Below are 16,295 nucleotides of genomic sequence, written 5' to 3'. Positions count from 1 at the left end.
ATTGACTCACCTCTATACTTTTTTACCTTTCTTGCTATTTTACTTCTAGTCCCTACATGTCTACTGCTTTTTCTTACTTTTTAATCCTGTTCCACTAACTGCAATTAATATCCACTTTATTTATGGGACTATGTCTAACTCATAGTTGGAATCAGATGGTATGGCTGCAGTTATCTTTGAAAAGATAGGCATGTTCCCCTTTTTTCAATACTTCAGTTTCTATGTGCTACATTGTTCCCTTTACTACTAAAATTTTGAGTTGATTTGTTTTATTTTAACTCTGCCTTCCTCTTCATGCCTCTTTCCTTTCAAAGAGAGCAACTTTTTTGTTCCAAAACTTAATATTAACACAAAGGTATTTATAGTTAATGATTTTGAATTCATGGAAGAGAACTTGCGAGTAATTTTGGCAGTAAATTAAAAGTATCATTTTATCATCTCATAGTTTGTCACTGTAGATATATTTTAAAGCATTCAAGAATAATAAATGACAGCAGAGATTTTCTGTCTTTATTAAAACAATATTAGATAAAAAAATATACAGCACTGACGTCATCTTTCAAATAAAAGAATTAATTCAGTATGAAATGTATGTGGGAACATATCAACAGGAATTATCTGGCGTAAGTGAAATTTCCCAGATTCCTGAAGCTGAACAAAATTTGAAAGAGTGTTAGGATTATCTGCTTTACAAGACACATAGACCACTCTCTTTATTTGTGGGCAATCGTTCAGCACATCCACAACTTTTGGACCTGAAACAGAACAAACATTGTTCAGTTAACACAAGAATAGTAAAAACCTTTGACTAAACAATATTTTATTTTAGTAGTAAATTTTAAATTTGCCTGTTAAATATTTCTGGTTAAAGGCAATTCTCAAGCAAGTGATTACTGAGCTATTTACGCGCACACACACACACACACACACACACACACACACACACACACACACACACACACAGAGAGAGAGAGAGAGAGAGAGAGAGAGAGAAATCTCAAAAAATGTGGCCTCTGAAGAAACTATTGTTTTGTACATAACAGCTGCAGCAGTGGACGCACTCATATTGAAGATAAATATGTAACTAAATTAAGCCAAATTAAAATAGGTGAAATTGTAAACTGTAGTCTTTTTTGTCAAAGTGTGAAGTTATTTCCCAGTGGGAGCTATAACTGTAAACCATTATTCGTGTTATATGGATATTTATATTAAGCTTAGCAATGATATAGTTGTCTGAAACAGGCATGTACATCACTAACTGTTCACAGCTGAGCCAGACTGCCAAGAAATACTGTGAACAACGATTTTTTGCAAACATAACACACACATTACCTACCATACTCACAAAGAGATGCAGTGGCCATGACATTCTTTTCTCCTGATGGTGTCCATTTGCTCCGTAATTGTACCATCCCACATTCCAAATTGATGATTTGTGGAGTGTGCCTCTTTGCTGCACTGGGGAATTTACAAGGGCTGTTCAAAAAGTACTTGAGTTTTATTTACAAAATCAATCTTCAATCAGATACAATTGTTTGGCACTAGTCACCTTCAAAGTAGACCCTTTCAGCTACTACACACCTCTCACAACACTGCTGGAAGCACCACTGGAAAGTCTCTATCAGTTGGGTGGGCAGCTGTTCCATCAAATTTTGCATAATGTATTCGCTATTCTGATATCCGATTCCTTTCAGTGTCTTTTTTAGTTTAGGAAAAAATCAGAATTCACTTGGAGATAGGTCAGGGGAACAGTGAGGTTGACAAACCACAGTCATGTTGTGTTTGGCCAAAAAACTCTGAATTAACTGAGAACAATGAGAGAGTGCATAATCATAGTGAAGGTGTCAACTGCCTGCTGCCCACCATCCCTGTTGTCTGCATCTGACTGCTTCACAAAGGCAATGCAGAACCTCTTGCTAGTACTCCTTACTAACATTAATATCTTCTGGGGTGTACTTGTGATGGACCACACCATTGTATTTAAAAAAGGTGGTCAGTAAGACTTTCCTATCACTGCGGACCTGCCTCGCTTTTTTGGGTCCCCGGGATGACGGCTGCTTCCACTGCAATGACTGGAACTTTGTTTCCGTGTCATACACATGAACCCAGGCTCACCACCAGTGATCACTGTGTCAAGAAAGTTGGGATTACTGTTGACAGTATCCATCAAGTCCTGCAGTCTCTGAAGAAAGTTGCTTCTGCTCAGTTGTTAGCAACTTTGCCACAAATTTTGCTGAGATCATGCAGAGGTTTAAATTTTCTGTTAAAATGGGATGATTGGATCTAATACTAATTTTAACATAGTGTGCAATTTCTCTGAACATGATTTGTCTGTCCTGCATCACCAGTGTCCTTACATGACTGATAACAACCTCATTTGCAGATGTTGAGGGACTGCCTGAATGCCCTTAACTTTTGCCGAAGAGCAGCCATCTTTGAAGTAGTTGCACCCCTCTTCTGTTGCACTCATTCCTTCATCCCCAAGCACTTGTCAATCCTGCAAATTGTTTTAATTGAGAATTGCCTACCTTAAAATAAAATTTTATACACTAATACTATTCCACTTCTTCTGTCATTTTTCCACAACACACAATCCAAAGACTACCACTTACATGTGTCCACTTGTCAATGGCTAGCCATTGACTGGTTGTTTCTGCAGTCATGAAAAATATCAGGCAAGTGCATTACATATGCCTACAAACATAAAGAGCATGTGCGCCGCAATACCATTTTTAGTTTCAACAATAAAAAATAAGCTTGGATAATTTTTGAACAAAACTGGCATTCTACGAATCGGAGCATGGAATGTCCAGGTAGGCTAGAAAATTTAAAATGAGAAATGGATAGGTTAAAGTTAGATATGAAGGGCATTAGTGAAGTTTGGTGGCAGGAGGAACAGGAATTCTGGTAAGGTGAATACAGGGTTATAAATATAAAACTGAATAATTGTAATGCAGGAGTAAGTTCAATAATGAATAAGAAAATAGGAATGCGGATAAGCAACTATGGTCAGCTGTGAACACATTATTGTAGCCAAGATAAACATGAAGTCCACACCTGCCACAGTAGCACAAGTTTATATGTCGACTGGCTCTGCAAATGATGAAGAGAGTAAGGAAATGTACAACGAGATAAAAAAAGATTCGAATAGTTAAGGGAGACAAAAATTTAATAATAGGAAAAGGAAGAGAAGTAAAAATAGTAGTTGAATATGGACCAGCAGAAAGGAATGAAAGAGGAAGCCACCTGCTAGAAATTTGCACAGAGCAAAATTAATCATAACTAACACTTAGTTTAAGAATCATGAAAGAAGGCCGTATACATGGAAGAGACCTGGAGACACTGCAAGGTTGCAGATTGATTACATAATGGTAAGACAGAGATTTTGGAACCAGATTTTAAATTCCAAGACATTTCCAGGAGCAGATGTATGTGGATTCTCACCATAATTTCTTGGCTATGAACTGTAGATTAAAACTGAAGAAACTGCAAAAAGGTTGGAATTTAAGGAGATGGGACCTGGATAAACTGAAAGAGACTGTCAAGAGTTTCAGAGGGAGCATCAGACAACGATTGACAAGAACAGGGGAAAGGAATACCGCAAAAGATGAATGTGTGGCTTTGAGAGATGAACTAGTGAAGGCAACAGGAAATCTAATAGGTAAAAAAAACAAGACCTAGTAGAAATTGTAGGATAACACAGGAGATACTGAATTTTATTGGTGTAGGGATAAAGTATAAAAATGCAGTAAATGAAGCAAGCAAATTGAATACAAGTGTCTAAAAATGATAATGACAGGAAGTGGAAAATGGTTATACAGGAAAGGCTATAGGACAATGTAAGGATTTAGAAGCATATCTCACAAGGGGAAAGATAGATGCCACCTACAGGAAAATTAGAGAGACCTTTGGGGAAAAGAGAACCAGCCATATGAATATCAAGAGCTCAAATGGAAAACCAGTCATAAGCAAAGAAGGGAAGGCTGGAAGGTGGAAGGAGTATATAGAGGGTCTATACAAGGGCAATGTTCTTGATGGCAATATTATGGAAATGGAAGACTACAATGACCAGATGGGAGATATGATACTGCGTGAAGCATTGGACAGATCACTGAAAGACCTAAGTTGAAACAAGGGCCCGCGTGTAGACAACATTCTGATAGAACTACTGATATCCTTGAGAGAGCCAGCCATGACACAACACTTCCATTTGATAAGTAAGATGTATGAGACAGGCAAAATACCCTCAGACTTCAAGAAAACTATAATATTCCAATTACAAACAAACCAGGAGCTGAGAGGTGGGAAGATTATTGAACAATGGATTTAATAAGACATGGTTGCAAAATAATAACACAAATTCTTCACAGAAGAATGAAAAAACTGGTAGAAGTCAATCTCGGGGAAGATCAGTTTGGATTTTGGAGAAATATAGGAACATGCAAGGCGCTACTGATCCTACGACTCCTCCTAGAAGATAGGTTAAGGAAAGGCAAACCTATGTTTAAAGGGTTTGTAGACTCAGAGACAGCGTTTGACAATGCTGACTGGAATCTCTCTTTCAAATTCTAAAGGTTGCAGTGGCAAATACAGGGAGCAAAAGGCTATTTAAAATTTGTGCAGAAACCAGACGGCAGTTATGAGAGTGAAAGGCCATGAAAGGGAAGCAGTGGTTGAGAAGAAGCGAGATAGGGTAGTAGCCTGTCCCCGACATTATTCAATGTGTATATTGAGCAAGCAGTAAAGGAAACAAAAGAAAAATCTGGGGTAGGAGTTAATTTCCAGGGAAAAGAAATAAAAACTTTGAGGTTTGCCAGTTTTGCTACTTGGGCAACAAAATAACTGATGATGGTCAAAGTAAGAGGGGATATAAAATGTAGGCTGGCAATAGCAAGAAACGCATTTCTGAAAAAGAGAAATATGTTAACATCGAGTAGAGATTTAAGTTTCAGGAGCTCTTGTCTGAAGGTACAGGGTGACACACGGGAGACGGACGGTTTTGAACTGTGTAGTACTGAGTGCGCGGTGGTGGGAGGTGGTCGTGGTGGTGATAGTTCTGATCCACACAAGACGCCATTTCATTTACTCAGTCACTATGAGGCAGTGGGACTTGCAACATCGAGTGTTTGTCTACGATAGTTTCGTGAAAAGTGGTGAGTCTATTATTGTTACGCAGCAATTGTTTCGTGTGCGGTTTAATGTCAGTTGACATGGAGCTGTTCCGAGCCGTAACACAATTCTCAGATGGGTGGAAAATTTCAGATCAACTGGAAACACTAAGAAGCATCCTGGCCCGAGACGCAGAGTAACGACACCAGAAAATGTTGAAAGGGTAAGGCAAGCGGCAGTCAGAAGCACAGGGCAGTTAGCTAGACGTCATGCTAGTGAGTTACAAATCAATCCTGAATCGGTTAGACGAATTTTGCATAAAGAATTAAAATTCCATCCCTACAAAATGCTCATTGTCCAACAACTTAAGGAAACTGATTTTGCTGTACTAGAAGACTTCGCTTACAGAATGCAAGTGATTTTGGGATCGAACGAAAATGAAATTTTATTGATGAGCGGTGAAGCCCATTTTCATTTAAACAGGACCATGAATAAGCAAAACCTATGTTACTGGGCTCCAGAGCATCCACACCTTATCCACCAGTGTCCTCTACACTCAGAAAAATTAACAGTCTGGTGTGCTCTTGGCTCTGTTGGCATTATTGGATCTTATTTTTTTGAAGAGAACAGGGCCACAGTTACTGTTCATTCAGTTCCTTACATTCATTCATACACTTGAAACATTCTTGAAACCAGAACTAAGAAGACGACGAATCCCTTTAAAATGTGTTTGGTTCCAGCAGGATGGGGCAACATCGCACACTGCAAACACTTCAACTAAGACGCATGTTTCCTGGCCAGATTATCTCACGTTTTGGCAATGTTCCTTGGCCTCCCAGGTCTCCCGACTTGTCAGTATGTGACTTTTTTCTGTGGGGGTACCTTAAGAACTGTGTCTCTAACCACAAACCATGAAATTTGGATGAGTTGAAGAATGCAATCATTCAAGAAATTGCTACCATCCCTGCAGAGATTTTAGTCCGTGTGATGGAGGATTTTGAGAAGAGACTTGAGTCCTGTTTGAAATGATGGACATCGCCTTGACAACATTATTTTTCACAAATAACTTTGTTAACTAAAATGGCAAATAATGAGCTTTGATTTTGTGTAAATAAACATGCATTAATTTTAAAGTTGGCTGAGTATTATTTCATTAAAATCTGTCTGTCTCCCATGTGTCACCCTGTATTTGTATGGAGTGTAGCCATGTAAGGAAGTGAAACACAGACAATTAACAGTTAAGACAGGAAGATAATAGAAGCTTTCGAATTGTAGTGCTACAGAAGAATGCTGAAGATTAGATGGGCAGATCATGTAGCTAATGAGAAGGTACTGAATAGAAATGGGGAGAAAAGAAATTTGTGTCACAACCTGACTAGAAGAAGAGATTTGTTGGTAAGACACATTCTGAGATATCAAGGGATCACCAATTTAGTACTGGAGGGAAGCAGGAACCGGGTTCAAAATCGTAGAGGGAGACCAAGAGATGAATACAGTAAGCAGATTCAGAAGGATGTAGGCTGCAGTAGTTACTCGGAGAAGAAGAGGCTTGCAAAGGATAGAATAGAATGGAGAGAGCATCAAACCAGTATTTGGAATGAAGACCACAAAAACAATTTTTTGAACAGCCCTCCTACATATTATTGATAGATTATCTGCCCTGTTGCCTCCTTATTATCATGATGGTTCATGGCACAGTCATGGCAGTTGCACTTGCAGGTACTCAAGTCATTATATTTAGTTTTGGTTTTATCTCTAGGCTACATTCAATGCAATACAAAATGCAAGACAGGCACAAAATAAGGAATTAATAGATTTTGAGAAATCTTTTGACACAGTTTGCACAATTTATTAGTGTGATGTATTTGCTTTGTTCGGTGTAATCATACATCGTTGAAAGTATCTGGTACCAGGTTGAAGCAAACTCATTTAGTTATGCCTGCAGCAATTTGACCACTGCATGCCCGCCCGTTCCCCAATGAATTAGAACATACTTACATCTTAATGACTTTTACAGCAGTAGTGGTGGTGGTGGTGGTTAGCGTTTAATGACCCGTCGACAACGAGGTCATTAGAGACGGAGCGCAAGCTGGGGTTAGGGAAGGATTGGGAAGGAAATCGGCCGTGCCGTTTCAAAGGAACCATCCCGGCATTTGCCTGAAACGATTTTAGGGAAATCACGGAAAACCCAAATCAGGATGGCTGGAGACGGGATTGAACCATCGTCCACCCGAATGCGAGTCCAGTGTGCTAACCACTGCGCCACCTCGCTCGGTTTTTTACAACAGTAAAAAGCAAGAAAATCACAGTGGACTCCATATTGTGAAGTACTGGATAAGTTGTCATACACACAAATACAAATCATTTACTATTGAATTTAGGAAGCTGGTTGAAACCTGAAATTGATAGCAGTGGATTTTGGGTGGAAAATTTAAGTGTTTATTGAACGGATGGGTTAACGGGAAATGGAGGTGGTGTATTTGTTGCAGTAGACAAGAAACTCAAATCCTTTGAAATAGAAACTGAAACTGCATGTCAGATTGTTTGGGCAAGGCTCAGTATCAGGGGTGGGTGTAAAATGGTAAACTAGATAAAAAATCAATAGTGTCATATCTCAAAGAGAAACTTGAAACTTCCAGCACAAGAAGAGCAGGCAGAGGAACTGTGGTACAGGGTTAAAAGAATAACTAGCCATGCACTGGATAGATATGTACCCAGTAGAACAGTTCATAATGGGGCATTCACTATAAAGAAACCTCTAAAGGAACAGAGGCTATTGCATAATACATGTAAAAAAAGCATGGGGCTATAGATAGACACATGCTGAATGAAACACATTTGGCTGTAAAGAAAGCAATGCATGAAGCTTGCTTTCAATGACTACCACAGCAGAATATTGTCAAATGATCTTTCACAAAACCCAAAGAAAAGTAAAGGCTGTTTGCAGCACCAAAGTTAGTGTCCAGTCACTCGCAAATGAGACAGGAAGTGAAATTGAGGGTAGTAAATCAAAAGTTGAAATGCTTAACCCAGGAGAAATACGCCAATTTAATGCTCATACCACTGAAAAAAAAGAGTGAAATATGTGTTAATGTCAGTGGCGTTGAGAAACTGCTGAAATTGTTAAAACTAAATAAAGCTGCAGGGCCCAATGGTATCCTAGTCAGATTCCACATTGTATTTGAGTGTGAGTTATCCCTCCTTCTAACTATAATATGTCACACGCCCTTCAAATAAAAAACTGTGCCCAACAGTCAGATGAAAGCACAGATCACATTTATTTACAAGATGAATAGTAGAAATGATCCAGAAAACTACCATCCAATAACCTTGACATTGATTCATTGTAGGATCATATAACGTATTCTGAGTTCCAAAATAATGAGATACCTCGAACAGAATGGCCCCCTTCGTGCCAACCAGCATGGATTATGAAAACATCAACCACGCAAAACCCAACTTGCAATTTTCCCAAATGACACACTGAAAGTTTTGGATTGAGACTGTCAGGTAGATGCAGTATTTCATGATTTCCAGAGAGTGTTAAACTCAGTACCACATCTACACTTACTATCAGAAGTATGATCATATGGGCTATCAAGTGAAATTTGTAACTGGATTGAGGGTTTTTTGGTACGAAGGATACAGCAGGTACCTTGGATGAAGAGTCATTGTCTGATTTCGAAGTGACTTTGGGTGTGCCTCAGGGAAGTGTGTTGGCGCCCTTCTGTTCATGCTGTACATTAATGACCTTGCACACAATATTAATAGTAACCTCAGACTATTTGCATATGACACAGTTATCTATAGTGAAGTACTGTCTGAAGAAAGCTGCAGAAATATTCAGTCAGATCTTGATAAGCTTTCAAAGTGGTTCAAAGACTGGCTACTTGCTTTAAATGTTAGAAATGTAAAATTGTGAACTTCACAAAGCGAAAAAACATAGTGCCATATGACTATGATAGCAATGAGGCATGTTGGAATCAGCCAACTCATACAGATACCTGGGTGTAACACTTTGTAGGGATATGAAATGCAATGATCACATAGGTTCTGTTGTGGGTAAAGCAGGTGGTGGTAGACTTTGGTTTATTGGTAGAATACTGGGGAAGTGAAATCAGTCTACAAAGGAGACTGCTTACAAATCATTCATGCAACCAATTCTAGAATATTGCTCAAGTGTGTGGGACCCGATAGGATTAACAGAGGATATCAAACAGAGAAGGGCACCACAAATGCTCATAGGTTTGATTGATCTGTGGAGAGTGTCACAGAGATACTGAAGTAAATGAACTGGGAAACTATTGAAGACAGATGTAAATAATCCTAAGAAAGGCTACCTATAAAGGTTCAAGAACCAGCTTTAAATGATGATTCTAGGAATATACTTCAATCCCCTACTTATCACTCACATAGTGATGTGAGGACAAGGTTAGACTAATTACAGTACTTAAGTAATTATTCTTCCCACATCATTGTGTGAATGGAATGAGAAGAAACCCTAATGACTGGTACAATGGGATGTAGCCTCTGAAATGCACTTCACAGTGGTTTGCAGAGTGTAAGTGTAGGAATGAGGAGGTCCTGTGAAGAACTGGAGAGGAAAGGAATATGTGGAAAACACTGACAAGAAGAGGCAACAGGATGGTAGGACATCTGTTAAGACATCAGTGACTGACTTCCATGGTACTAGAAGGATTTGTAGAGAGCAAAATCTGTAGATGAAGACACAGATTGAAATACATGCAGCAGATAAAGTTTAGGTGTAGACGTAGATGTAGAAATGGTCAAAGAAATGCGAAGAGTTCAACATGAAAAAGAAGAAATAGTTGACTAACAGAAAAGCTCAAGGTACTAATAAGAAAACACCTAATATACTGCAACAAAACACCAGTAATAGCAAATGATAACAGCACAGGAAATGCACCACAGTCCATAGGTAGCCCAAATGAGTTAAAAAATTGTCACATCTCAATAATTTCATCTAGTGGTTGTTTGTAAAAATTTAATAGGTGATTTGACAATATTATGAAAAGAATAGTTGCCATTCACCATGTAGTGGAGATGCTGAGCTGCAAGGCTCAACAAAAAGACTGTCAGAAAGTAAGCTTTCAGCCAACAAGGCCTTATCGGAAATAGACAACACACCCACACACACTCGTGCAAATGCAACTCACACACACACATGACCACAGTCTTTGGTCCCATCATGTACTGCTGCTTACAGTCTGGCCTCAGCAGCCAGAGACTGTGGCCACGTGTGTGTGAGTTGCATTTGCATGAGTGTCTGTGGGTATGTTGTCTATGTTGAGTACTGAATAAGTTCAGCATGTGACTCACCATGAGACAGGAGCATACTCTGGCATATGGAAGACTGCAGTACATTTATTTTTGCATTAAGATTTAGCTGTGTAAATGATCTAGTCCCCACTGACTCCACATTGTTTTACAGGTACTACAAAATCTTTATACAACATTACAAGAGATCTAACTTGTATGCATTTGTATAAGCTGGGAACTAAGCAACACTCAACTGTTTGGTTCTTTCATGATGAACAGAAATCAGCAAGACTGATTCCTTGCAAAGTACTTCAAAGAAAAGATTGTGTCTTTCTATGGTTACATGGACATGTGACCATTTCTTTAGTGTAGGCTGTTCCAATGCTTTCCCATGGGACTTGGACAGGAGTGCAAGCAGTGTAGCTAGTGTAGGCTGCCTGCCGGGCAGCCCTATTGTATGCATTCTGTGCATGTGCAACCCCTGCTCGCACGAGTGAGCCCAATGTGGTACAGTCATGTACAGTACAGTGTGGCTGCCTGACTACCCACACAGTATCCCTGTTAGCAACCATCCCATCCCACATACCCCAGCCTGCTGCCTGCAGGTGGCTGGGTGCCTGTGGGTGAACACTCGGGCTGGAACAGCCAACTACAGGGGATCAAAGAACAGCTAATGCCAAATGGTATACAACAACTGGTTTCCAAAATGTTGTCAATGAAATTATCACCATGACAATGGCGAAGAAAAATTGGCAGTGAATGTCTCATCATCCATATTCACCTGATTTACTACCTAACAATTTCTTTTCATTCACTTATGTCAAGAAATTAGACAGTCGTGTACATCAGAAGCTGTTGAATCTTTCCAGAGCGATGTTTTTCAGGTTCCAACATCAAAGTGGAAAACAGTTTTCAGAATTGGTTTGAATTCATACAAAAGTGTATTAATTTTGAAGGTGGGTATTTTGAGAAACAATAAAATTATTTGTACCCAAAACTGTTTTTTTTTCCATTGTTTTTGTAAAAAGCTTTTTAAACTAATGGTGATTTCCGAATTTCTGACATCTGAAACATTTGTTGGATCTTGGGTTGGCTTTTACAAATTTTAGTAATGTAAGTGAATTAAAAGTTTGTACAAATGCTGCTACGTTCTCTTATGTGCCATTAACCTTTTACACTACATCTGACTTCACTGAGTCCGCTGTGCTGGAACAGTCTTCACTATGATTATGCACTCTCTCATTGTTCTCAGTTAGTTTTGATGTGGTGGCTTTATTTACAAAGGTTCCCCTTCCAGAATCTCTACAACTTATTGAAAGAAGTTTTGACAAAGAGATTTCAGCTTTATTTAAACATGTTCTGACCTCAACATATTTCTTATTTAACAATGAATTTTTTGAACAAACGGAGTCGCCATGGGTAGTCCCTTATCCCCTCTGGTGGCCAATTTACTTATGGAGGACTTCGAGGAGAAGGCGCTTGAATCTGCTGACTTGAAACCCATGGTATTCTGGAGGTATGTTGATGATAACTTTGTAGTTTGGCCCCATGGTGAAGACAATTTGCGAGACTTCTTAAGACATCTGAACTCCCTCCACGATCAAATGAAGTTCACAATGGAAATTGAAAAGGAGGGATGCCTTCCATTCTTGGATGTTTTGGTTCGGCGCAGAGAGGATGGCACTTTGGGACATGAAGTGTATAGGAAGCCGACGCACACCAATCTGTATTTATGTGCAAATAGCTGCCACCATCCTGCCCAGACAATGAGTGTTCTCCGAACTTTGACTCACAGAGCGCATATTATTTCTGACAAAAGCAGTCTGCAAGATGAACTTTCCCACTTACAAAGAGTGTTTGAAGACAATGGGTACTCTCCACAACAAATACAGAGGGCACTGAAAATGAAACCGAAAGAGGCCACAAAGAAAGCAGAAGAAGATGAAGAAACCTTTAAATCGATGGCCTTCCTGCCATATGTGGGTAGCCTCTCATCAAAAATAGGACGCATTCTCGGCAGACACAAAGTAAAAGTGATTTTTCATCCTCCACCCAAGACAGCTGCACTCGTGGGCTCCATCAAAGATGATTTGCTGCTCCGAAAATCTGGAGTTTGCAAAATTCCATGTGAATGTGGCCTTTCTTACATCGGACAAACAACTCGTACGGTCCAAGAAAGATGTACAGAACACCGGAGGTACACACGACTTTTACAACCTAACAAGTCGGCAGTGGCAGAGCACTGTATTGATAATGGTCACAGTATGTTGTATGACAACGTCGAAATTTTGGCAACTACATCATCCTTTTGGGACTCGATAGTGAAGGAGGCAATTGAAATTCGCTTGACGACGAATTTAATTAATAGAGATTGTGGTTTCAATCTTGATAAATCATGGAATCCGGCACTTGCTGTAATAAACTCGCAAAGACATCGTCACAGTGTCGCTCACAATGATATATCGATATGCCAACACAGATCAACTGCGGAGTCATAGATACAACTTGCGCATTATGCACGTCTCTGCTGCCGACCAACGTCTCTGGCGCATTTGCATCTGTGGCCGCATGCACAGTCGCGCGGTACAACAGTATAAAGGGACGAAGCGAGCACTGTAACGGCAGTCTTTCGGCTCACTCTGAAGATGGCTGAACATTATAGAGCCGAAATATTAGAAGAAGAAGGAGATTTCTTGCAGCTGCACACCTGAAACTTAATGGAACAATTTAAAACTGTATTTGCATGAATTCAAAATGAATCAGAAAAAATCAATATTTGTGTAAGACATGAATGAAGGTGCTAGGACATGGGGAAATTGTGTATCCAATCAGTGTACTACATTTGCAGACTTTGAAAGTGCGTTTCTCTGCAAATACTGGTCATGCGAGAAACAACGAAATATAAAATAGAAATTATTTGCTGTGCATAATTGCAATCAGCTTGAGAGGTTTATGCATGACCTCCTTCAAAAACAATTGGAGCACACTAGTTATCTGGACAATCTTATTAGTGATGATGATTTGATCCTTGCATTTACCACGAAAAGCAAGAAAACAGCATTGCGAACATCTGATGATTTTGATGAGTTATTACAAGTTGCTGATCATTTAGAAGAAATGGAGGAATCCCAAATGTATCAGAGCAAAATTTGACTCATTGTAATTAACAGTTTCAATGACATGATGCACCACAGCAAGATAATTACTGACATCAATTGTAGGATCAACAATGCGACCATCAACAGTGACACAATGACACGCAAGGATATGAACATTCGAGAAATTACTGGTGTAATGATGACCAAATTCGAAATGATGAGAGGTAATAATGACCAATTTCAAAATGATGAAAGGAGAGAAAATAATTTTTACAGCAGACAGTAGATGGTGAATGAGTTTGGGATCATTTGTCAAGCAGAGATATGAATGACAGACATGGACAACACACACAATCTTCAGTAAACTAGAAGTTGTTTCAGATGACACCCACTCCAGAATGTCTGAACAGTCTAATTCTCAAATGGGAGAATGTAAATGATTAAATGTGAAACTGAAGATATTAGGACTGAAGTACTGAGAGAAGATACACACCATGTAGATGATGTGTTGAATCCAGTGATTGAACTTAGTGTACGTGGTCAGAAAATTACAGCAATTTGAGATTCTGGTAGTGATACTACAGTGATGTCTAAAAGTTTGTATGAACAGCTTCATGAAATAGAAGAGGTACCTGTTTTCCCTGTCAATAGTGTGCAAATCATTACAGCAACTGGGCAAAGAAGTAGTGTTTTTACTGGACAGACACTCGTTAGACGCAAGATACACATTTTTTCAACATGGTGCTATTGATTCTTGATTCTTTGACTGTGGGTTGGTTTTTTTGACAATGATTGGCTGTCAGAAAGAAGATGGAAGATTGATTGTGGAAGAGGATGTTTAAACATTTGTGACAGGGATGATGAATTGGAGGTTAATTTTGTCAGTCTGGTAGAAGAAAAAAAAAATGGCTCTGAGCACTATGGGACTCAACTGCTGTGGTCATTAGTCCCCTAGAACTTAGAACTACTTAAACCTAACTAACCTAAGGACATCACACACATCCATGCCCGAGGCAGGATTCGAACCTGCGACCGTAGCAGAAGAAAGAAAAAGTGTGTGTCTGCAGTATTATGAAATAGAATGATTCAGAAGAAAACAGATGATGGAACTGAAGTGCCAGTACAGATGAAAGATACTGTATCCAGAGAAAAGGAAGAAGTAGTTCAAGATGTAATGTCAAAAATTCAGGTACTTGGTAACCAGCCCCCCACTTCTTATTGAGAAAAACTACAGGAACTTTTATGTATGCATGTCAAAGTATTTCCAAATAAACCAAGACTTATGAGGGGATATAAATGTCATATTAAAGTGTGGCCACATGGACCATTTAAAATTAAATCATATTTGATATCACTAGCTAGAAGTGTGGCCGTAGGAGAGAAAATTAAACACAGGGTGCACAATGATGTAACTGAGAGATCAGGTAGTGAATATTGCAATCTGATAAATCCATGCATGGATCTATCAGGCTTACACTGGATACTCAAGCTATTTATTGCATTATTTTGCCCATGAGAGATCATCCTGACAACATCGAGGAGATTTTGCAGAAGTTTGCTGGTACTTGTTACCTCAGTAGCATTGACATGGCTAGCTATTGACAGCTGGAACTGGAGGAAGGAAGCTGAAAGTACTGTGTTTTTTACAAAGGATGGTGTTATCATTTCAAATGGATGCCATTCGGCTTAAACATTCATCAGCAGCAATTGTAAGTGCCTTAGATAAGATTCTCGGAAAACTCCTCTTACAGGACATAACAGCATATGTTGATGACCTTTTAATTGTGCCACCTTGTACCCTTTTGCATGGTAAAGACCCTGAAAGTATCTTCAATGAATTTATTGATTTTCCATTATGAAGTGAATGGACGACTGAAGAAAAATAACAGATAGGCCTGAAGCAAATGGAGAAGATGGAATTGGCAAGAAAAGAAATATACGACCATTTAGTGAAACCTGTTGTGTATAAGATTGGAGATTGTGTATTAATATGATCCCATTTTAAATAATCAGCAGCAAAGGAAAAAATTAAGAAGGTTTTACATTACTATTTAGGACCATTTCGAATTCAGAGACCAGTACAACCCAACTCTGTTGAAAAACTTAAATGGTGAAAAATATTTTGGACCCATCATGTCAACAACATTAAACTATATCCAAAGAGGGTGTAGGGAAATGAAGAAGAATAGTGTGATAGTGATTGAGACTCCTGTTGTACCTTTTAAGATGAGAACAGACTGTTGAGGATTTTTATCAATGAGTTAGGATAAAAAACTGGTTGAGTTTTTTTCCCTGTACTCTGTTAGTAAGATGTTAATAACAGTGATTTACGAAAAATTCGATTTTCTGCAAGTGCAGTGAAGTGATATTGCATATGATGGTTTTCAAACTTAATTTTTTGGTGGATTATTACAATGTGAATGTGCTTCAATTTTGTCATTGCACTATTTTGAACTGTACTGTTGTGTGTGATGATTATATTTATTTATTGACGTGGCATGATCTGTTAAAGTGAAGTGATCCTGCTGCATCTTTTCTGTCTGTATTTACGGTGTTACTGTAACCTAGTGACATTATGTCACCGCTACATCAGAGCACGCAAGTTCACAAATTCACTGCCCAGCAGCACACAGCAACAACTAGCCATGCTACCTTACCGCCAGCAACACATTGCAGTGAACACAGCAGTCATCCAATAGTTTACTAGTTTTCCGCCAAGTGGCACACGGCGACATCTAGCCACGCTACATTACCACCACCGCTGTACCACAGCGAGTGGTGCAATAAACATAACCCCTCTTCCCCCAC

At 39.1% G+C, this 16,295-nt stretch overlaps 1 protein-coding gene across 1 annotated transcript in view; it reads right to left on the bottom strand.

Annotated features, from left to right (window-relative positions):
• Nucleotides 1-530: 530 nt before the first annotated feature.
• Nucleotides 531-16,295, bottom strand: part of LOC126236425 (tRNA (uracil-5-)-methyltransferase homolog B-like) — a 111,825-nt gene continuing 96,060 nt past the window's right edge. Inside the window, exon 8 of the mRNA XM_049945729.1 lies at nucleotides 531-755. Within this exon, the coding sequence (XP_049801686.1) occupies nucleotides 553-755 (203 nt within the window). The 3' untranslated portion in view covers nucleotides 531-552. The remainder of the gene's footprint in view (nucleotides 756-16,295) is intronic.

This window comes from Schistocerca nitens, chromosome 2 (assembly GCF_023898315.1).
Source record: "Schistocerca nitens isolate TAMUIC-IGC-003100 chromosome 2, iqSchNite1.1, whole genome shotgun sequence".
Lineage (NCBI taxonomy): Eukaryota > Metazoa > Arthropoda > Insecta > Orthoptera > Acrididae > Schistocerca > Schistocerca nitens.
The sequence above is the reverse complement of the archived record's forward strand: the minus strand, read 5'-3'. Positions and strand labels throughout refer to the sequence as shown.